Genomic DNA, 24,959 nt, shown 5'->3' on the forward strand with positions numbered 1-24,959 from the left:
AAATATAAATGAAATTTATAGCAAGGGTCCTATGAATAGGAATATACCAGATAAAATCAAGCTGCTGTCACCAAACAAAGCATAAAACGGCCCAATTCGTGGTCCCTTCGTTATTGCTCGCGTGAGAGGTGAGATGTGGAATGTTAAAAGAAAGATAAATGTGGGGGAGACAGACGGCAGCCAGTGTGTTTCCTGTGTAGGGAATAAGTGGCGTAGTCTTTTTTTTATGCTGGGTGAAGCGACCTTTTTCTATCAACCCACGGGGGGGAAATAATTGCTTGAGCTGTCAAAATAAACATCGCTGCGGCAGTTAAAATAAGTCGAGGCAGGCATGCATCCAGTCGGTCGCTGTGTATTGTCAAATGATAGTAAGTAAAATCAAGAGAAATCCAGCAGGTAGCTTTGCCTTAACTGCGTACCACACTAGACACTCGCAAAAAGCTAAACGTAAACACGTTGCCACAAAAACCTTTATCTGCACCCTGCTGGCAAAGGGAAGTGGAATGGGGGTTGTTAAGCGCTGACAGTGGTCGACAGGAAGTGGTATCTACTTTTAGATACGCGCCGCCTACGGCAGTACAGCACTCGGCAAGAGAAACAGAGTAACACGCTACTCACCACAAGAAACTTGTTGGTTGTAATAGAGAGGTAGTCACAATAAAAAGGTTTTACTGTATATAGAAAGTTACCTTATATTCAAGATCATGTTGAATGTCATACTGTGTGAAGTATACCAGAATGTGTAATATGTCTAACATATAAAATTAAATCTGATAGTTTAAATATCAATTATACAATTAGAAAATATAATGAAAACTCCAAACTAGTACAGTAATTTAATATTAACCAAAATGAGCATTCAGTACACACTTGAAAATTAATGATCTGAATATTCACTCTCCTAGTGGATACAAAAGAAATCTTAAACATATTTCAAATCAAGACTGTTAATAACCATTAAAACTGAATAGGTTTGTAATACAGTAAAACCCTGTTATATATATATTTTTTTTCAAAAGGGCACAAGGAAAAAAAAACAGGAAATACAAATTTTGCATTTGTCAGTGTTCGAAAATTTTATCAATGGACTCATCAAGCAATGTAAACTAATGTTAAAACCACTTATTGGGGAACTCAATGATCTAATTTGCTTAACCAAGCCAAAATAAATTAAACACCATCAGTAGAAAACACTTGAGTTTTTTCCCCCCCATAATGGAATAGGTGAACTAAACTTCTAGAAACAAACACACTTGAATGGCAATCGTGAAAATTTGTTACATTACATATTGTATTTTTTGTAAATTTCCCTTTTTTTTATTGTCTCAATCATTTTTGGAGAAATACGATCTTTCCAGTTGCAAATCAGGACAAGTCCCAATTCAGGTTTCAGAATGTGACACGTCCAAATTTATAATGTAATCATACAGAAAAGACAACATCTATGATTTATATAAATTGCTTCACTAGGTTAAGATTTTTTAAACTTATTTTTGATGCTTTAAGTATTTTCCTACATTGATTATATAGGTACGCTTAAATAAGTTCATGTATACTGAAAAATTTATTACTTTTCAATTTCTATGAAATGAGCCCAAACTGAGAAATTAAACTCCAAATTAGGTCAACGACAGTTTTTTCTATGTTCGGAGTGGTTAGACCTTTATTGTTGATGAAACCTAAACCTGTGCTGCAATTAAGTACCGTACTGCAGTTTTGAGCATACATAATGAAATCAGGTATACAATAACATAAATTGAAACTTGAAGATTCTTCAGCATGATCCAAAAATTTTGGGGCAATTTGGTTTTTAAAAAAACTAACATGGTTACATGCAGTTGTGCTGCTGATTCTGCAAAACTTCAAACAAAAAAAATTGTTGATTTTTTTTCACAACACTTGCCAGCATAATTGCTAAGTATTTATATATCATCACCAAGTAATATAGTCATTTCAGCAAGGGAAAACATTAAGTACTTAAATAACAGTCTTGTTTCAGATTTTGACTGTGCATTCATCCACCTCATGTTGACACTAATAACCTAATAAGGCAGGAGTATTATTTTGTCAGGGAATTTACATTAATATCCCAGTGAAAGTAATTTGAGGTGAAAATGTCATGTTCCAGTCTGACATCACACTATAAAATGGCATATGCACGATTATGTTTGAAATAAAAAATGTGGAGAACTAGGCCAGCAATGGGGATGGTGAAGGATGGATTATCTTTATTTCTTGTTGAAAATTGCAAATTAAATAAATTTTTAAAAATTTTGTCAGGGAAACTTGTATCTTAGGTCGTGATGGGGCACACTAAAAGATCACACCAATTGAGTTACATGCTTGTAAATACCAGCCAGAATGGTAATTACATTCAGTCTATTGTCACAGTCCTTGATATCCTGAAGCAACTCTCTATTACTGGCAGCAAGGATATGGAGGTTAAACCTTACAAGACATGTCATGTGTGCATATCACTAGTTTATTCATCTAGTATATGTTTTTTCTCAATGAATTTTATGTTAACACCTTATACACAAAAAAAAATTGGAAACAATTGTGAACCAGTAGAAAACTCTTAAAACGTTAAAACATTATTTAATTTAAACTGTTAAATTTTTCCATTACAATATATTTTGATTTATAAGTTACAAGTACATAATGTCATATACAAAAACTTTTGTCACTTTCCATACTGATTTACATTTAATGTATTGATGGGGGAAAAAAATCAAGTGTGGATGATTTGAAAGCATTAGTTTCAAATGCTATCTCTTTGGTGATCACAAATGTGTGTTACATAAGGAAAAGAAATGGAACCTTTGGCAAGCCTTAAATGTGATGGGTGTTACAAGAGGGAAGCCTTCATTTCACAGACGAGAGAGCCACATCCGAAGTTCCCCGAAGTTCATGCTCACTTTTTTCCCCGTTCTATCTCATAGTATAAACCGGTGTGGCATTAAATTCTGCGGTCGATTAGAATAAGTTAGCTACATTATAAATACTTTAAAACATTGTGGATGGTTGGTTATATTAGGTAAGTATAGCTACATTAAAAATACTGTAAAATCATTTTATGGTTGCTTAGCAAATAACTTTTTAATACGTAGCTATCCAGGGCTAGGAAACCGTTTACATGATTTCACAGTATCTTTAATGTAGCTATCCTTACCAAATCAACCGTCCACAATGTTTTAAAGTATTTATAATGTAGCTAACCTAACCTAATTGACCATTAGTTATCATGAGTTGTCCAAAATACACATTCACGGAATATGGGGCGTCCTGAGAATATTTGAAAAAGACAAAGACTTCTTAGATTTTGTACGGTATGAAAAATATACAAATCCACAAAGTACGTTTCTTCAATTAGGTATTTTCCTCTAAAAACAATTACAAATAAATACAGTTGCCTTGTTTATGATCTTTCCTTTTAGCAACACCGCCATATTTATTTACAATGAACAAAAAAAAAAACTGAAGATGCACGATCGGGCGTTTGGCGCTCTCGTCTGTGAAAAAAAGGCTTCCTGTTACAAGATCAAGCTGACAGTATGACAATAAAAGAATCCTTAATTACATGCAACCAAAGCCAAATTTTATAACAATCTTAAAACACATACCAATTAATTCACAAGATAATTTAATCACTAGTCGTATATCAGCTTTTAAATATTTGAAAGGAAAATTTTATTTTCAATGGTGATTCTTCACATTATGACATATACTGTCACAGTAACTCTATTATTACTGTACATGTGGACACAGTCTGCCACACACTAAATTACTATGGAGCATGTACCGATGTATACTGCCCATATGCCAAAATTTATAAATACAGGTGAGACTCCAAAAGAGGTTTGGGGAAGTTGTAGGAGCTTGCTTGCACTTGCAAGATCACTACTGTGAAACAGGTATGATAAACGTAATTTCACAAGATCCCCTGGCTGTATTTCTTTTCCTTTTATCCTTGAATTAAAACACAGCTTTGAAAAAAAAAACCTTTATAATGTGCACATTTAATTCATACTTCACATTTATTGTACATAAGGGAAAAAAATATAAGCTCTTTTCTGAATGCTTATTAGGGTCTATTTTCTGCAAGAGAATAAAATCGAGCTTAACTAGAAATCTTATGAACACATTTTACACACTAACACAAAACAATATGAAACCTTTATATGTACCATTTTCTTACTATCACACAAAGCTTTTTCACAAGCTTCTATTTTTTATCAATTTAACTTGACCACAAACCTCATACTATTGCAGGACTAAGAATTATCAGGGCTTTTATGCTTTCAATAAAATACTATTTTTAGATTGTTTTTCTAGTGGTTTGTGCAGAAAGTGAAAAAACTATATTTTAAGATCATAGGTGTTATGCTGTACTCAAAACTAGAGAAACATTTTAATTGGCAGGCCATTAATACAATTTGAAGATTAATTACACTTATACTCCCATACAGGTATATTAAAATAATGTGGACCAAGTTTTTAAGTTCAGCAAACTGCAACAATGTTGAAAAGTCCAATTCATTTGCTGTATTTACCCAAAGAAGGGTTGCCTCTGCGTATGGGTTGCACCTTTAATTTTGGACATAAAAATCTAACATTTTCACCATAAGGGTTGCCCTTAATTAAAGGTCTGACCACCGTATCTTCAGAGTACCATGGATCCATGGATACAAGTGAAGCCTGTGGTCTGTGTCTCAGCTTATTGGCGCGTAAGAAATACAGCACAGGTGTTGAACCTTGATTCTTCGTCTGCATACTACGGGAGACTAAGCGGCCGCCCACTCCCCCCCCCCCCCCCCCCACCGTCATCGACCCCTACAATTTCCTCACTACCTAACAAAATGACAAAGGAGAAGACTGCTATTTTTTGTAGCCTTGTTTCCCTTACGTCTATTGTATTTTATATTTTAAACTCTTCTTTTGCCAGGAGAGAAAAGAGGTGGCAAGCTACTCTTTTGTCAATGCCCCCACAAAAACTAGCACTCATGTTACTGTGGGGGCTGGAGGAAAATAAAAAGTGCACTTACAAACACCAATGATGTCTGCAGTTTTGTCATGGAATTTTCAGTTGAAAGCGTGGGAAATCTCATGCAAAAACATGTAGTACCTGCATCATAAACACCTGTCAAGGTAAGACACGCTAGTTCACAGGCATTACAACTTGAGAGGGAGTGAGAACTGTCAACACTGCAACTCTCTTGCTCTCTCTGGTTGGTTTATTTTTAAATTTTCCCCTCCTTGCCACTCCATCTCAGTACAACACATGCATCACTTGCCAGCACCAACCAAATAACTGCACTGTTCCTGAAGCTTCACACTACTGAGGAGATATTTTGATTTAACAAATTATACTTACTCATGGAGTTAATTTACCCATATGTTCAGCCACACAGTGCAACTTTATTTTTACCAGAAGTGAAAAACTTGCATAAGGGTTGCACTACATTTTTTTTTAACTAAAAATCGGCATACAATGGGCGACCCATGCACGGGTAAATACGATAAATGAAGTTATAACCCAAATCTTTTCTTACCTAACCCAATTTATTCACAAGCATATTAACTCCTAACATATGGGCAATAAATAAGTTAAAATAAATACAAAATAAGATAACACATTTACTTGAAATGTTAAAATTGAAACACTGCAATTTTCCATCACTGTATGTCAATGTGATACAGTGCCATCTGCAGTGTTAGAATCGTAACAATTAAATCAAATCTGAAAATTTATTACTTTAGTAATCAACACTGCTAGCCAACAATGTTAATCATTGAAATGCAGTATTTGGGCCATTTAGGTAGTAACTGTGTGGGGCCCGATGTTGCAACAATAGTTTTGTCAGACGTCCCAGATTCAAAGAGATTAACTTACATTGTACATGCAGTAAAACTCAGGTGCCAAGAAACGATGATAGTGAAAGCCATTTAAACTGGCGAGGTATGCCTGCTGCGCTCTCTATAGATAAAAACATTTTTCACACATCACTACATATTTATAGTTACTTTTCTTAATTCTATGAAACCCAGAAAAAACTTTGCTGTTCAATCTGTATTAAATGAGTCATTGAAAATGCAGTGTTGACCATTGATTTAAAGGTTATCTTTGTCCAGTTCATCTTCAGTGACTCTGGTGAACAAAATTACTGTAATAAACAACCGGAAAAGACACACTTTTATTAAAACATTAACAATTTGTAAAAGAATACTAAATTTACATCTAAATTAAGGTATTGTTAAAAATCCGGGAGGCAGTCGTTATATTAAGGTAGCTGTAAATACACAAAACAGCACGCCTACGCTTCACCTCAGGTTCAAAATCAAAACTATTTTTAATGTTAGTTGTGAAACAAAGTGTGCCAAGCTTCGAGACAATAAAAACCTATCAATATACAGTAGAACCCTGTTATGTTTATCAAAAAGCAAAAGAAAAACATAAGCAGGAAATATCAATGTTTCACTTGTCAGTGTATGAAATTTTACCAATGGACTCAAGCTACATAAACAAATATGTTAAAACCACTAAATACGCTACTAATTTTCTTAAACAATACTAACAATTTTCCTTCAACTTCATGGTGCTTACATTCTATTTTCTTTGTCTTACAGACACTGCCACATTTCTGTAAAATTGTCTTTACAATTCACAGTAGCGTTTAGAGTGGAAATACCTGTGTCAAATTCCTTTGCCACTTAAACATGTTTTTTGTGGATTCCTTTCTACGAATGAAATAGTATATTCACTTCTATAAGCAATATGAAATACTTTTTTTTGTGCCATCCCGAAATAGTTGGCAAACTAAAATATTGTGGAATTACATACGTGTATCTTGAAACATACTAGAATGGCAAGGAATGGGAGGATTTGTTATTTTGTTTTCCAAGACGAAGGTGCCAACAGACACGTAACTGTGAACATATGCACCTTTTATTATACATATGTGTGTGTTTATATATATATATATATATATATATATATATATATATATATATATATAATACACAGAGGTTTAAAATTTTTTGCATTTTTTTTTTGAATTTTAGAAAACAATCATCATAAGCAAAAATTGCATAATTCGTTCAAAGTTATATACAGTATATAAATACATTGTACTCATGGGGAAAATGTTGGGACTTTATAAAAAAAGTGACATACACAGGAAAACATTAAAAAGTAGGAACATTATAACAGGGTTCTACTGTACAGAGAACCTGCATGGGACTAAACACTCCAAAATGCACTGTAGGACATATGTTATTGCTGGTGGCTAGTGAAAGATGTTCTCCCACTTCAGGCAGAGCTAACACGTATGTGATAGAGGTGCCATACACTTGAATGCATTCCAGCTAATCTGAACACTTGCCAAGTGTTTTCTGTCAGTCTAGAAGGCACTACAAGGTAAAACACATGTCCTAATATATTGTTATTGGAAACATGTGTTAAAACAATCTTTGTGTTCAACTATGTGCAATTTTTTTTATTACAAATATAATGACATTCTCAAAAAGGAATATAGAATTCAAATAGTAAGATTGGGGCAAAAGTTTTCTAACAATATTTTTTTATGACAATTTTAAATTCTTAAAAAAATTAGTTCAATGGCAATAAATAACTTCATATTAATGGTTACAGTTACAGATAATGAAACATACATAGTATAATTTTGAATTTCAGGGAATTATTTTTGTGGTGGTTACAAACTGTTCACTGTAAACATTTTTTCAACTTAAAAAAAGGTCCATTTAACTAATTATCCTGCAGTCATAAGTTAAGCCATTCCGCTGTTAACTGTTCAGGTATTTTAAAGTAAACTCTGGGTAGTTACAATTATCTCCACTGATATATTTTAGCTGTGTACATATTAATTTAAATTGTACAGCTTTACTTACATTTAAAATGGAATCAAATATTCATTATTTTAAGCGTACTTTAAAATGAATAAAAATACTAATATATTCATTTTGATATTTAAAATTTTGAATATTTGAACAAGCCTAAACATTAGTATGAATTTAACATGAAGCTTTTTTATATGGAATGAAAAAACCAAAATAAATTAGTGATTTTTATTAAGTGTAATCTCGGCTGTTAACAGGGGGAGAGAGACTCAGCATAGGGCTGTGATTGGCTGACAGACAGGGAGAGGTAGGAAGTCCCGTGAAAGAGGGGGGGAGTAGGTTCCCCAAACCGGTGGACGACACTTGTTCATTGAGACCTCGTTACACTTTAGCCGACATGATTTGTTAGTGTAACTACCACTACCACCAAGGGAGTAGATTGCTGGACAATCGGAAGACATTACGCAGATAAGGTAGACAAGAGTATTTTATATCCAACAGAGTCCTCCGAGAAGGGGAACCTTACAGAAAAATAGTCGGAAGTCAATTTCTAAATGTAAAGATTAGCGGGAATGCACTACAGAAGTGCTAGCTGTTCTTGCAACAGACCAGTCGGAAGGATGATGACAACGGGACAAAACCTTTCCTGCCATTTTAATGTGGCTGGTCCATAAAAGTACTAAAAAAAAATTCCTAATTTAATACAATTAATTCACCACAAAAGTGTTAACTACAACAATGCATATTCGACATCCTACATGTATTTTTCCTTCAGGATAACAGCTGGACTTATTTGATCTTCCTATCTGATATATAGTTGTATTTATAATTAAAACAAAAAGCTCAGTGAATTGTAGTAACGAAACATTAAACTAGGAAAGTGTAATTAAATACGTAAGTGATAGTAAAGGTAAGTCAGCAACAAAAATGTCTTGCTTTAATATTTTAATCCACTGTGGGGTCCGCATATAATTTGCAACTTTAAAAATGCTGAACGTGAACATCACAAATCAAGACAACTTTTCTCCGAGATATATTTCAAGTGAAAAATGAAGCAGATAACAAGAAAAGATAATTTTTGATAGGTATAAAAAATTGTTATGAAAATGCCAGGGTCTCAAATGTGTGTGAAAATTTTGTAAGCAAAACCCTGTTATAACGTTTCTGAAGATGCCAACAAATTTCTCATTTTATTTGAGTGAAAACTTTATTACAGGGTGAAATAATGTCCAAATAAAGATGACTTATGAAACAGGAAAACGTGACAGGGCATTTGGCTGAAACTGCCAAAAAAAAATTCAATTTTTAATAATTAAAAAAAAAAAGTTTTTAGAAAAGAACACTAACATATGTGAATTTTAGGGAGGCACAGAACAACTTTTAGTTGCAGGGAGCGAATGTTAAACCCAATCAATTTCAAGTGATGGTGAGGTGCACCCCTCAAAAGAAGCAAACCTATATACACGGAGGAGTACGAGGTGACAGAGAAAATGTAAAACGTGGCGGCGACGGCATCACTCGTCTGCAGCCTCCGCCTCCTCGGGCGGTGTCTGGGGCTCGGGCTGGGGCGACGGCGGAGACGTCGAAGCTGCCTTGGCCGCCGCCTTGCCCGCACTGTCCATGCCTTTCTTCATGTTCTTCTCAAACATCTTCTTCGCGTCACAGAACCCTTGCTTGGTCTTCCCGAACGAATTCGGTCCCGCAGATGTAGGAGTCTCTCTGCCAAAAATTGCAAATACAATTCTAAGCAAAACAACCAAAAAGTACACATTCCTGCTAATTTTTATTGCTAACCCTAGTTTCAAACCAAGATTCCACAGTTTTATATTTTAACCCAATTTGTTAACATTTTGATTTTTATGGATGCTACTAAACTTACAGAACTTTAAAGCAGTGGCCCAGTGAGGATACGTTGTTTTTACATTAGTGATTATGTGGCTTTAATTTCATTCTGTTGCTGACAGTTTTAAATTTTAATTTTTAGATTTTGTAATTTACAATTATTTATAACAGTACTATTTAAATTAATAAAAAAAAAATATGCAATTTTGGGAAGCCCAATTTGATTATGCAAGTGAAGTTTCAGATATTGACTGTCTTTATTTACTTAAAGGGCCCCACCTACTGGGCACATATATGGTGCGCAGAGCTCTAGAAGAAACCATGTGGTTTTAAAACTGCTTGAAGATATCCTATTGGTTTTCGTTTACGAAAAGCATTTAAGAATAGGCTGAGAGCAGATGGGTAGTTCTGTTTCCGTAATTAGTTTTTAAACTGTATTTTTAGGAGACTGAAAATGGGTAAAATATGTGTTTTCAGAATAATTTCTAATACCTGTAATGCCCGGTAAAGATTCCTGAAAGCACCCAAGGGACTTGCATCACACCTTTGTCTTCCTTTCTCCGCTATCTAAAATTATGGTTACCGCTCAAATTTCATAGCTATCCTAGGCACGACAAGAAGACTACACACTAGTTCAGAGCCTTGTGCTGAGAGGCGATAATTAATTAATTAATTAATTTAATTAGCTGCAATTGGGTACAAAGTGCCCGGTGGCAAGCATTTTCCCTACTTCCCCCTCACTCTCCTTCTGAACTGGTCCACACTCCCAGCCGCCACACACTCCTCCTCCAGCCTATTCCATTCCCCTACTGTCCTAACGACCATCACATTTTTTCCCCTTTCTGTTCTCCTCCTCTCTTTGAAAACCTTCCTAGTATTTTCCTTTCTACTTCTAGGCATTCCCATTTTGACTTTGCCCCCCAGCTCTCCCCATCCTCCCACTCCACTCAGCACCTGGTACATCTTGACCAATCTCTCCTTCTGTCTTCTATCCTTTAAGCTCTCCCATCTCATTCCTATCATCATCTCTGTGATACTGCACTCCCCCTTCCCTTCTCTGTCCGTTCTCCTCCACTTGCCCTTCACCCATCTAGCTGCTCTCCTCTGCACCCCCTCCAGCTCCCTCTCAAGAACTGCCGTGTATGGGTCCCACACTGCTGCGGCATACTCCAGCATGGGGCGGACCATAGTTTTATAGGCCTTGTCACGTATGCTGCTGCTTCCCCCCCTGAGCACTCGTCCCAGCATGCCCAGGGCCTGTCTGCTCTTCTTCACTACCTTGTCTACATGCTCCCCCCACCCCAGGTTACCCTGCAGCACCACCCCTAGATATTTATAGCTGTCGGCCTCACTTATCACGTCTCCCCTCCAGCGATATTCCCTCCTGACAATCTTCCTCTTCCTGGTAAACCTGACCACTTTCGTCTTTCCCACATTTATTTTCATACCATTACTTTCCACCCATTCTACCAGCCTTTCCAGATCCTCCTGTAACCCATTTCTCTCCGCATCCATGTAAACCACGCAATCGTCTGCAAAAAGCCTAATATGCCCTTGTATCTTCTCTCCGATATTGTTCATCATTATGGTAAAGAGAAGTGGGCCAAGCACACTGCCCTGCGGCACCCCTGATGTAACTCTTCCTTCCTCCGATAACTCCTCCTCCACACGTACCCTCTGTGTCCGGTTACTTATGAAGTCACCAATCCAACTCACCACCCTCCTGTCACTTATAGCTCCCTCCACTTTTTTCATCATTTTTTCGTGAGGAACTTTATTGAATGCTTTTTCAAAATCGATGAAGCAGGCATCAATCTGTAGTCCACTATCTACCCCCTCCACCAGCTCCTCCAACAGTCCAGCCAGCTGAGTCTCACACGAATATCCCCTTCGAAATCCATGCTGTCTCCTGTCAATCCACTTTCTACCATCCAGCTCCCCTACCACATGCCTGTGCACTAACCTCTCCATCACCTTACCCACCGCCGACGTGATACTAACAGGTCTATAGCTGGCTGGGTCCTCTTTGCTACCCCCCTTCTTGTATATCAGTACCACCACCGCCTCCTTCCATTCTTGCGGCAACTTGCCCTCCTGCATCGATCTACTGAATAGCAGCTCCAGGTACTTCACCATGGCTTGCCCCCCCAGCTTTATCATCCCATTCCCTATGCCATCCTTACCTATGGCTTTCCTGCTGTCTAACCTTTTCACTACTTTCTCAATTTCTTCCTTCCTGATCTCAAGCCGTTTCTCGTGTCGCCCTGTACTATGCTCAGCATGTTTCCTTTCCCACTGTTTTCCCTTCTCGAACACTGACATGTACTGCATGGCCAACAAGTTTGCCTTTTCCTTGGATCCCGCTGCAATTTCACCTTCCTGATTCCTCAAAATTGGTACCCCTGTCCCTGTGCCCTTCGTGCTTCTAACAAACCCGTATAGCTTTTGCCAGTTGCCTTTTGTCCCCTGTACCATCAGGTCCCCGAGATAGGCCTCCTTCGCCTTCTTTATCTCTCTATTCAGTTGCTTTCCTATTTCTTTCAGCTCCTCTGTTACAGTCTTCTTTCCTTCCTTTTTCCCCAGCGCATATAACAGTCTACCCTTCCTCTTGAGTTTCCGAATTTCCCTTCCATAATAAGGTGGGTCCCCTCCCACATTAATCCTCTTTTTAGGTACGTATTGCTCTTGAGCATCTCCCACCACCTTTTTGAAATCCTTCCACAGTTCCTGCACATCGATGCCTATGCTCCATTGGTCGAATCTCTCTTCCAGGAACTCCTCCACCCTTGTCTGTACTGCCCTCCCATACAACCATATTTGCCTGCTGCTGCCTTTCATGACCTTCTTGTCCAGGCAAATCTCCACAATGGGAATATTGTGATCGCTTATCCCATCCACCACTTTAGAGTGAGTGGCTAGCTCCTCGGGTCCTACCAGCACTACATCCAATATTGAACCGCCATCTCCCCCACCCATCCTAGTTTCCTCTACCACCACCTGTTGTAACCCCATGTTCACCAGTTTAGTTGCCCTCTGTTGTCCCAGTGGCCCCACCAGTTCCTTACCACACTGCCATTTGACCCCTGGAAGGTTGAGGTCACCTGCTACAACTACCATGCTGTCCTCCTTCAGCATATCAAGCCTTTCGAGTACCGCCTCCACCTCTGTACCCCCATCACCCGGCGGCCTGTACACCGCAAACAGCTGCATTTTCCTCTTCTTCCCTGAGATCTCCAAGTGAAGTATTTCTTCCCTTTCTCCCATCCACTTTACTTCTGCATCTAACTCCCCCCGAACAAGAACCATTATCCCACCCCCTCTCCTGTTTCTATCCCTTCTGTAAACTACGTAACTCCCTCTCCTTATTTCGTTGTCTGCAACATCCTCATCCAGCCATGTCTCTACTGCCACCACTATATCTGCCCCATAGAGCTCAACCACTGTCCAGAACTTGTCCACTTTGTTTAGGATACTCCTGCAGTTAACGACCATTATATTTACTCTCTCCCTTTTCGTCCTACCCTCTTCTCCTGTTTCTATATGCACTCTCCCCTCCCCATCCTGCTTTTGTCTTTCCCTCCCTCTCTCCATCCCTTCTTGATTATTTCCCCTGCCTCCCCCCTCCCCCCCACCTTTCTCACTTCATTCCTTCCTACTAGCTGCACCCTACCCTTGACCTCCCCCCTTCCCCCGTTTCCCTGCCCCATGTTACCCGCTCTTAAACCGTCTATCATCACCTGCGTCAGGATTCCCACTCCTTCCCTATTCAGATGGATTTGATCCCTTGCCATGTGTCTCATCTGAAGTCGACTCCTTGCGCTGATGTAGTTTGCTCCCCACTCCTGACACTGCTTCAGCATGATGGCTTCCGCTGCCCTGAGCTTGTGGATAGGCACACCCCTCCTAGGCAGCACTCCACTCACCAGGATGTCTCCCCTCACTTTCCTTTTTAACTCACAAAGCATTCCCTTCATGTCCTCCTCAAACTTTCCTGGTCCTCCCCCTCTAACTAGGTCGTTTGTGCCCACATGCACAATCACCTTCCTTATTCCATCAAGCTGGCTAGCCTTAACTCTCTCTCTTACATCCTCCAACCTCTCACCACTCCTCCCTGCCTTATACGCCCCCGGTATGTTTACATATCTGAGCATCGAATCCCCGAATAATGCCACCTTTACGCTTCCGATTCCCCTACCTTCCATAGTCCCCTCATTCCCATCCCCTTTATTTGACTTATCTTCCTTTAGCCTGTCTGTGTCCTCTCTGGCTACCTCAGCCCATGATTTCTCTTCTCCCTTTTTGGTTCCGTCATTCTTGCATTTCGTCCCCTCCATTTTGCTTACCCAGTCATCCCTACCTTCCCCCTCGATTGTATCTTTCCACTTTTGTATCTGACCCTCTAGCGCTACCTTTTGCTTCCGCAAGTTGCTGACCTCTTCCTCCAGATCCCTAACCTTCCCGTTTTGCTTGCGTAGTCTGTCAATTTCTTTTCTCCCCTCCTCCAGTTCCCCCCTTAACATCCACACTTCCTTCCTCAATTCAGCCTCCTTACTCCTAGTTTGCCCCAATGCCGTCCTTTTTTCACCTCTTGCATTTACCTCCAGTCCCTGCCCCTCCTGCATCCTGTCTGCTTTCCCTGCTTCATGCTTCTCTCCTATTCTTGCCCTTAACACTTCCTGCTGGATAAAGTGCTAGAACCACCAGTGAGCGCCTTTTATCGTCCTGCCTCACTGACACAAATACACTCTTGACTAGGTGGGTCCTTTTACAGTTAATTAACTTTTTTATTTTCTACTTTTACAGTATACTTTACACTAACTATAAACTATTTAAATTTTGTACACAGTAATTAATTACTTTTTTTTTTAATAAATGTCTAAACTGAAGGTTTGGGAATTGAATTTTGCATTTTAATAAATAAAGTTAGGTAGTTCACGTGAATTTAATTACATTTCGTGTTTTGCCTTGGATTTCGGAGATATGCTATGTAGGTATTGACTATCATTTCGGTGTCATTTCTGTTTCAACTATTCACCATATAATCTTGTCTAGTTTTGAAGAATAGTACATGTTATGATTGTATGAAGATTAAAAATAATTATGGTATATTATGGTTTTTGTTAACGTGCTATGAATTTTGACAAATTGCAGTTTGCTAATTTCCTAATATTAAAGTTTACTTTAAATAACAATAGATGCATGATGTCTTCATAAAATGGGCTGGCTGCTAGCAGTTAACAGCTTCCCGCACAAAACCTTATTTGCACAGCTAGGGCTCGATTCGCACAGTCTTGCATATTCCTACAGTGACATTCAAGGGGGTATGCAAATTATTAGGTAAATTTCTTGTACGCCTAATACAAACACCCCCACCACCCCCCTACCCTAACAAAATCGCCCACTTTATGCTGTGAGGCTATTCTGGGGCAACTTACAACTTAGACTAAAATTACAATCCATGCCTTACCCGTCATCAAAATCCTCAACCCCTTGCACCGAAGTTGCCTTGCGCTGCAGCCAAGGGTGTATCCGAGATTGGGGAGCAAGGGGGGGCAGCTGCACCCTTCTGAAGTGGGAAAAAATTACAACAAGGAGCAAGTAGCTGCAGTAAGAGGAAATGTGTAACTAATCCACACTAACTAGTGCTCAAAAAAAAATTACTTTTAATAACTGATGTTCTTTTGTTATTGTTAGGGACAAGATTACATGGTGAATTGCGATTAAACCAAAATAACACAAACGTATGTCAGTACAACATTTAACACCAATATGCAATTAAATACATCATATTTTTAACACTGAACTGAAATTAAAAATATAAAATCAACAGCAATTTGACCAAATTTAACTAGCATTACAAAATATCTTGTATTATGGTAAATTCGTTGAATGTAATTTATTTAGCATGAATTTTGTACCATAATGTATGAACTAAAATGAATTGGAAAAAATTAATATTACCTTCTTTGATTTTGCATCACTTATTACTTTATTAGTAATACATTTTTACATTAATAACATTGGTACATTTTTCATACACACAAAATTTTGATCATTTATTTTTACTTTTCTGAGTATTTCTGTTTATTACTAATGAATTTATTGTATACATACTTGTATCATGTGTTAGTAAAGCTGAGACTATTTTGGTGAAACAATTATTGGGGTGCATGTGACAAATGAATAAATAAATATTTGTCTAGTAATAAACAATTTTTATGAATAAAAAAATTTATAAAATAAAATCAATAACACCTTTTTAAAAACAAAACTGACCAAAATTCAAACCATAAAATCTTGTCCCTAATTATTGTTTGTTATGGCATGGCAACATGGACCCTCCCACATGACAGAAAAATGAAAAATGCCCCCCCCTCATTTCTGTTTTGAGTAGGATACGCCCTTGGCTTCAGCCAACGGTGCTACAAAGTGTGTAAAAGTGTGTAGTTATTCACCTCTGAAATTTGTAGCAGCATAATGAAGTGGGTGTCAAAGATAAAACAGGAATAATGGAGCATAATTACTTAGTCATACTTTTATCTGTCGCTGACAGGCTCCTCCACCTTTGACTTAAGGACAATAGACATTTAATATGCAAATATAAATGTGTATTGCAGTCAGAATAGACTAGTAAATAAAGACAAGTTTGGGATCTGAATAAATTTTTATGGTGCATGAAGTAACAGAAGAATTATAATCATTTATTGCTCCTAGAAGTGGCAACACATCTCGCTTGCAAAATGTGATTAGTGAAGAATTTGTAGTATTTCTATCCCATAGCAGATTAAAGGGGAAGAGATACCACTTTTGTTGCAACAGGGTTCAACTCTATTTCTGTTGCTTGATTTTCAAAATTTCACTTTGTTGAAGCATAAATGTATCATTTAACGGCATGGCTGAAGCTAATAAGGACTAACTGCTACAAATAGTTACCCCTGTGAAGTCATGGCGTATAGTACCATATTCATTTCTGGAAATAACTACAGCAATAATAATACTCTCAATACACATTATGTTACTGCCTCTGAACATTTCGTGTGATCGCTGCCTTACCAAAGAAAAATATTCAATTATAAATTATCACAAACTAGCTTTTCTTGGATAACGCTGAAACCAATATAGCATCTTTCAGTTTCTGTCCTCCCCCTTAACACATTAAACTACAAGTAGCCCCTCACTAGCCCATAGAATGAATTTTAATTTGTTCACTATAATTTTTAAAAAAATATGAAAAATACTGGAATCAATTGTGTAACTGTTACCTTGGGACAGACATCAAAGAGCATACCTGCCAATGTTACGCATCCTCATGCGCGCTTCTGGAGGCATCTCCTCCGGTTCGTCGTCGTCGTCTACATTGAACATCGCAGCCACAGACTGTGACTGAGGTTTCACTGTGTTTGTGGGCTGAACTGCCTTCTGGGAAGATCAAACAAGCAACTCCAAGGTAGTAGCTCACACAATTAGCAGCTACCTTTTTAAATTTAAAACTGGGTTGCTCTGCTGTCTCTCACATATTAAAACATACAAGCAAAGTTTTTATTATTATGTTAAATTTTTCTAATTATACCATCATTTAAAAACAAAACTTTAAAGCAAAACTTTTTTTTTTAAGGTTTTGAATACTACATATGTACTCATACTAAAACACCAATTTTTTTTGTTTAGCCTATGCTAGTTAGATATTTTAATTACCAATCATAATTTCTTTAAAAAAAATTAATAAAACAGATACTAAATCTAAACTATTAGAAAAATAATTCTAAGGCTAAGTAAAAAAATTTTCATTAGTTGCTTGTATTAAGATAAAATAATTTTTAAACCCTTAGACACACACACACAACATTTAATTAAATGCTTAGTTGCACACACATTCATATATATGCATACACAATAGAGAAAAGATACATTTTCATATTTCTAGTATATTTTTGTAATTTTATTTTGTTTCTATCGCAACAGCAATTTTGGTCTCCAATTACAATTTAATTTTGAAAAATGTTTTTAGAACCAAGTAATACTGGTTACATATTATTTATAAGATAAAATAAAATAAAAAACTTCTGCAGTTTTTTCTCTGTAAAAACTACGTAAATTAAGTATGTAACCAAACAAGCATATGTGAATATGAATTAGTTATTTCAAAGAATTATCTATGTATACCTTTACATACTTGAAGCCAAGGGTGGAAGCACATGGGTACGTGCCTCCCCTCCCTTTCTGCACAAAACCAGAAGGATAACTGGATATGAAACGACTTCTAAATAAATTTTTGGGCTATTCTTATTTTATTTTAAATACTTCTCTAAGATGGATGTACAATCACAAATAACTTAGTCTTGACCTAATATCTAGACTAAGTTATTATTATCGAAACAAAGTTAATACAGTTTAATATCGGGAAATCACTAAACTGTTACGTAATTTAATGTCAGCAATTACCCCTCTTTCACAATGTCAATCTTATATCTGCCCCTGCTTGAAGTAAAAAAAAAAAAAAATTCAAAAGATTCAGTGGGATGGCATTTCTCCAACACTGGATATAATTATTCACAAAACTGTATAGTCAAAGTAATAGATTTATTATAATAGGAACTTTTTTTATACATATACTAAGTTTCCATTTATTGGAAGCAGCCATCTGGAAGCCGGGGCATGGACGAGGAATGCGGGTGTATGTGAAGCAGGCCGAAACTTGACTTCACATCCGGCTGAACTTAATTGCGTTTCACACCTGAGAACCAAGCCTGATCTGTATTCCTTTCTTAACTGGAGCTGTCACTGGCCTCTCCAAGAGTTTGAACTCTCCCCTCTTTGCGAACGACATCGACAGTTTCTGTTTCTTGGGAGCCTCGTCATCGTCGCTGAGCGGTGCGGCGGGCACGTCGCCTGAGCCATTCTCGGGGCGCCCTGAGCAACGGGAAACACTGGCAAAGTTGAGAGCAGGTCACAATTAGCCCTCGGCTAACATAACAACTGTCACACTACCACACCCATTAAGGCTCCGTCTCACACTCCATGGTGGTTTTCTTTTTTGTTTTTTGTCATTACTCTTTTTAAGGGCTATTTCTAAAAATTTAACTCATACCTCCCTTGTATTTGTTGTACTTTAAAGAATATTCACAAAGTGTAATATCATGGGTGTAAAACGGCACCCAAGTGATGATAATTATGAAGACTTTAACACCTTTTTACGTGCATAATACTACATTAAGTGAATATTTTTTTTTATAATATTAGTAACAGAACAAAAAATGCAAAGAAGTATTGAGTTAAGGATTTTATAATAGCCCTTAAATAAAAGTGATAAAGGAAAAACAAAATTAAAAAAATACACAAAAAATACATGGCGGGTGAGACAGAACCTAGGGGCCTGCACACCTGGAGACAAACCGATGCAACACGACTGGTTTTCATGTATCTTAGGCTTAATGTCTCAACAGCTGGGTGTTCACGGCAAAACACGACACAGGCCAGCGATGTTGGGAATCGGGCATGGCCTGTAGTGAAGGGCCATCAATTATTTTTGAAAAACAACAAGAGATGGCCAGATCAGGCTACAAACCATGGTACTCTGGAATGCCAGCATAGTCCTATCCCTGCACCGACTCTCTCCATGTTTCGCACATTGAACACTTTTAGGTGCAATCCTGCCACCTTCCACAACATCGCTTACTGTTCAATGCAAGAGAAGAATTAAAAAAAAAAGTTATTTCGGCTTTACGATTCTACGTTTTAACCATTTAAACACTATAAAAAAAATATGTAGGTGTGTGTGTGTGTATACACACACACACCTACATATTTTTTTTATAATTTTTCTTTTAGGCCCTATAGCAACGTCCTTCTCCTAGCAAAACACGGTGTGATATTTTTTTTGTTATATCTTAAAAGTATGAAAACAATTTTTGTAGGTGTTTTTTCAGATATTTATTCAAAGTATAAAACCCCACGCATGACTGAGTTTCCAGGTAAGCAGGACTTTAACACTTTATTGATAACTATATTAATTTGGTCTGACCTTCCATCTTTTCTTGGAATAATTTATGTTGTGTAAAAATTATTAAAATTTTTTAGCACAGTAGGGCACAAATCACAGCTGCCACAAACTTTGTTCAGTGGCTTTTCTAAGGTAATCAACATGCTTCAGTTGTAACATCTGGGAGGAAATAAATACTGATCTATTTATGTGGGCAAGAAAGTTTTATTATTTTATTTTTGGTAAGTAATTAGTTACAATCATGTAGTTTACTGCTTTAACCAATGATATAGTTAGGGGTAAATATTTACAATCGCGGTAGATGCCAAAAAAAATGCTAAAAATCTGAAAATACTTTTATTCTGTGCCCTTTCACTTCCTCTTTTCAAAACAACCGGTGGAGGTAAGAAATTCCAAATACTTTAGGAGATATCGAATTTTTTAATTTCATGATATGTAGAGTCGCGGTATATGCCAAAAAAAATGCTAAACATCTGAAAATACCTTTATTATATGCTCTTCAACTTCCTCTTTTCATTAAAAGCGGCGGAGATTAGAAATTCCAAATACTTTAGGAGATATCGAATTTTTAAATTTCAGCACAAAACCAGCGCATTCCTGTGGCGTGCGTGCACCATTGTTTCTTGTTTACTTTCGAGTATCTATTTTTTTATTGGATAATGATGTCACGTTATTGTTCGTGATAGGCCAGAATTCAAATGAACTAATACGTGATTATTTAGTTCAATTATTGTTTAAAACGGTGTTTAATTACCGCCTCCAACTTACGTGAGTTTTTAACGTTTCTAATTTTAAAGTCTTATTTGTTATTTTGATATTGTTGCGCAAGTAATAAGTAACAAAAAAATTTTTTTTACGTGAGTTGTTACTGTACATCCTTTGTTACGGGTTTGTTAGGTAAGGTCAGTTACATTATAAATAATTTAAAACTACAGAATAATTCAAATTAATTCACATTATTTTTAATATCACCTTAGTTTGAAAGTATTTATAATGTAACTGACCTGACCTAATCGACCATTTTAGTTTACTGTTCACCCTCTGTCCGGGTTTGTTTGGTCAGGTCAGTTACATTATAAATATTTTAAAACTAAACAGCCATTAAAATTAATTCACAAAATAATTTTTAATGTCAGCTTAGTTTGAAAGTATTAATAATGTAACTGACCTGACCTAATCAACCATTTTATTAATTACGCATTCACGATTCACGTATTGACGAACACACGGCAAAATAACAAAAATGGCGCCGCTCGAATGGTTCCACAGGTCTTGTATTGCAAAATTAAAAAATTCGATATCTCCTAAAGTATTTGGAATTTCTTATCTCCGCCGCTTTTAATGAAAAGAGGAAGTTGAAGAGCATATGATAAAGGTATTTTAGGATTTTTTACATTTTTTTTGGCATCTACCGCGACTCTACATATCATGAAATTAAAAAATTCGATATCTCCTAAAGTATTTGGAATTTCTTATCTCCGCCGGTTGATTTGAAAAGAGGAAGTGAAAGAGCATAGAATAAAAGTATTTTCGGATTTTTAGCATTTTTTTTGGCATCTACCGCGATTGTAAATATTTACCTAGTTAGGTACTAATAAATAGTCTAAACCACTGGTTATGTATTACGTATTATAATGTAGCTAATCTAACTTAACCAAACTTCCACACATATTTTAATGTAACTGAAACTAACCAAATGTTCTCATAAATTTGATTTATATATAATGAACATAACCTAACAAACTGTTAAAATGATAAACTACTAGTTAACTACTTAAAGTATCTTAATGTCCTTTCACAGAATAATTATCAGGATCTATAGAAAGGAAGTGATTATCTGATCAGATTTTCAGATTTTTTTTTTTTAGCACAAAGCCCCTTGTTTAGAATAACACCAGTAAAAATTTTAATTGTTGTTAATCTAGCATAACCAACTATTCAAATGATTTTACAAAAAGTTAATAGCTAATATTACCTAACCCACCATTCACACAATTTAACAGTATGTCAAAACATAGCCAACCTAACCAACCATTCAACATTTTTTAGTATTCTAACTGTAGCTAATCAAATGTACTTATATATGTATATGTGTATTATAATCTACCAGTAAAGGCCCTGCTACAATTGACTTGTCCCATGCAAATGTCCGTTGGACACTACTCACCGATTGGTCCACGTGACCTGTGATGTCATGTCTCTTGTCCCTTCGTCCCTATCCCACCGTATCCCATGCAGATGGCGAACTTTTATAATTTTGTCCCTTATTGATGTGTCCCATGCTGGAAGAACTTTAAAAACATGCGAACAAGAAGTAAACTAACATCGATGAAATATAATAAAAATGTAAATACATAAGCGTGCGGGAAAATAGTAGTTGTAAAGTATACAAAAATAAACAGTCAATTTTGTGAATTTTTTGTGAATTGACTTCCGTGAAGCTAAAATGGAAATAATTACGGGCGAGATATTAATAAGTGCTGTTCAATTTATGGGGTGGGCCCAGTACCGTCGTCTGCGTCTCCCAAATTTCAAGTAGAAGAATGCAGAAACCATGAACATAAATAAATGTGCAAAAAATACATCTTCCTCGGGGTTCATTTCGATTGAATTATGTTAGAATGCTTTCGTGATATGTTTATAACTTTAAATCGCTAATTCAGATGTAATTTAATTTCTTATGTAGGTTTACCAGAACACCTTTGATTATAATATGCTCGTTGTTTATAAAACATTATTTTCCGGGATTTTGTGGCCTCTTATATAATAAACGGCCACAAGTTCAGAAATATAAAAAAGTAACGTTAAATTGTCTCCCAAAACTATTGCACTCTAGTGGTGGTATTTGAAATGTTTACATTTGGACAACTTGGGACACAGCTGTTGTGGCAGCACATTTTCATGAGAGCATGGGACAAACTGCCATGACGGACCAAGGGACCAAGGGACAAGTCAATTGTAGCAGAGCCTTAAACCATTTAAAATATCACAATGCTGTTTACAAGAATGGTAATTTTAAAGGAAAACTATTCTGAAGGGGGGGAAAAGGTTCTTTTCTGAAGAGAAAAAAAGTTAAAAAATAAAAATTCCACATTACTTTTTGACATGTTTTTCAATCATTCCCTTAGAGGGTGTTGTTATATTTCTAGTAAAAGTTTACCATTTTGAGTGGTTAGTTTTATACATTACAAACTGCTCTAGGACAACATAAGTAAAGTATATGAATTAGCAGGTACGTAACTGTGTACTTGAAATTGAAACCCGCTTGAGAATGCTATGTATTTGCTTCCCCCACCCCCCAAAAACCATTATTAAAATATTAGACTACCGAGTCGGTAGCAATAGCTACGTCAGGAAATCAACATAAAGTTAAAAAATAAAATAATAAAGTGACGGTAATCATGATGGTTACGTTCATTTTGCTTCTGTGCATAACAAACGACGTATAAAATGCATACATATTTATAAACAATTCACATTTCACTGCAGTTCATGGAAGTGCTAGCAGTAAAATTAAACTTATATTTCCGCCTACTTATAATATAATGACAACGTTAAATTAGTTCTAGAGCAATAAATATGCAAGTGCACACAATGCCTTGGTAATACAAAAAAGGCTTGTAATTCAAAATAATTGAAATATTGTTTATAAAGGGCAAAAATAACTTGAACGTAATCTAAAAATATACAATGTATTAAAACATAACATATTTCACTTAACATACCACTGTCCGTTTTATCACCAAACGAAGTTCTTTTTGACATATCAAATGCAATATTTTCACACAGCATGAAGTGATAAAAACAATGGGTGAAACAGATAAAATTACGTTACGCTGCAAAAGGGGCGACCAATAACGACAACGTTACAAACTAAAATATTTTTGTAAGAAAATAAAACAAATACGTATACTAATGTTTAATCCATAAACTGACAAGTTAAAAACTAACGTATTGTATATGTTAATAAAGGCCATAGTACATGTCTTTCATTCCAATGATCTCTCTCACCACTGCAGAAAAGTACGAATAAATGCCATGTTACTCGAAGCCTATAAATAAATAATCTAACACCATTCGAACAGCACACTTATCAGGGTGTTTCTATGATTGCAAACATAATTACAGAAATACTGGATTAAGTTGAGAATATGATTAAAGCTTCAAAAATGCCATAGTCGTTGCCAGGAGAGAAAGAAATCATCGACAATGCAGGATATGCACAACGTCAACTGGTCAACCCCAACACCCAGACTTTGGCCATTGTCTTAGGCCTAGAACTCCACCACTTGGTTCGCAGAACGGTCATCCACAGTCAATTACATGGAGGTACCAGACATCATCGACAGTGAGGATGATAATAATACGGAGGATGGCGAGCACGACATTCCCGTTTGGCCTTGGGACCTCAGTTCGGATCCTCGCCAATACGAGAGTACAAGTGTATGTTTTTTCAACATCAAAGTTGCTTTTATATCTGGGCCAGACTGCAGTGTGTAGAGTATCAAGTTTGGTTCTATGCCACTACCTCTGATGTGTCTGTCACCTCCATTACCCACCTAGAGATGTGTTTGAACGGAACACACTTTCGGCTGAAATGGCACCCAAAAGATCCCTACAGGACAGTCAAAGCTGTGACGATGAGGACCCTAACTGCATCATAAAGCTCGCATATCAACCAATGTTTTAATAATATATTTGAAATTCAATGCTCATGTAAGTTTTGATTTAATGGATAATGTTCTTAGATCAATTTATCTGTTGACTAATTGTTGATATCGGGCAATTCTTTATTCTGCTAAGCACATCGAAAGAATTTTCTGCATGAGCAACAGGAACAGGAAGTATACAAAATATGCACAGTGCAACACACACACATTCGGAAACAAATGAGCAATTTTTAGTTCGTCTGTTAATCTGTTGATTAATTTTAGAACTGCAGAGTATGTGAAAATATTTTTCTTGTGTATCTTGAGAACAATGTGAAATTTCGAACATATTTTGTGCCTTCTTCCTTTGTTTTTCATCTGTGTAAGATTATACAAACCCAATATTAAATAAATTTGTGTGAGACTCAAAGTATTTAGTATGGTTTGATAGGTCCAAGCACAAGGAATTAAGGATTCGGATTCATGACCTTTGACCTCTGACATCACTGTTGTGATCTTACAGTAGCGGATCCAGAGGGGGGGGGGGGAGGGCTAAGGGGCTCAAGCCCCCTCCAAAAGCATCTGGGTCCACTATTGTTTTAGTGTTTGCC

The 24,959-nt window shown here is 36.6% G+C and overlaps 1 protein-coding gene across 2 annotated transcripts; it reads right to left on the bottom strand.

Annotated features, from left to right (window-relative positions):
- Positions 1 to 1,287: 1,287 nt before the first annotated feature.
- LOC134533933 (PEST proteolytic signal-containing nuclear protein-like) lies at positions 1,288 to 23,547 on the bottom strand. 2 transcript variants are annotated; one of them, XM_063371750.1, is made up of 5 exons: positions 23,425 to 23,546; positions 18,434 to 18,609; positions 16,988 to 17,118; positions 15,167 to 15,265; positions 1,288 to 9,576 (listed from the first exon to the last, which is right to left on the bottom strand). In XM_063371750.1, the coding sequence occupies exons 1-5, from the start codon at positions 23,489 to 23,491 to the stop codon at positions 9,372 to 9,374; spliced, it is 678 nt and encodes a 225-aa protein (XP_063227820.1). In that variant the 5' UTR covers positions 23,492 to 23,546; the 3' UTR covers positions 1,288 to 9,371. The 2 variants fall into 2 exon arrangements, with proteins under 2 accessions (XP_063227820.1, XP_063227821.1); XM_063371751.1 differs by lacking the exon at positions 15,167 to 15,265 and having other exon boundaries at positions 23,425 to 23,547.
- Positions 23,548 to 24,959: the final 1,412 nt, after the last annotated feature.

This window comes from Bacillus rossius, chromosome 7 (genome assembly GCF_032445375.1).
Source record: "Bacillus rossius redtenbacheri isolate Brsri chromosome 7, Brsri_v3, whole genome shotgun sequence".
Lineage (NCBI taxonomy): Eukaryota > Metazoa > Arthropoda > Insecta > Phasmatodea > Bacillidae > Bacillus > Bacillus rossius.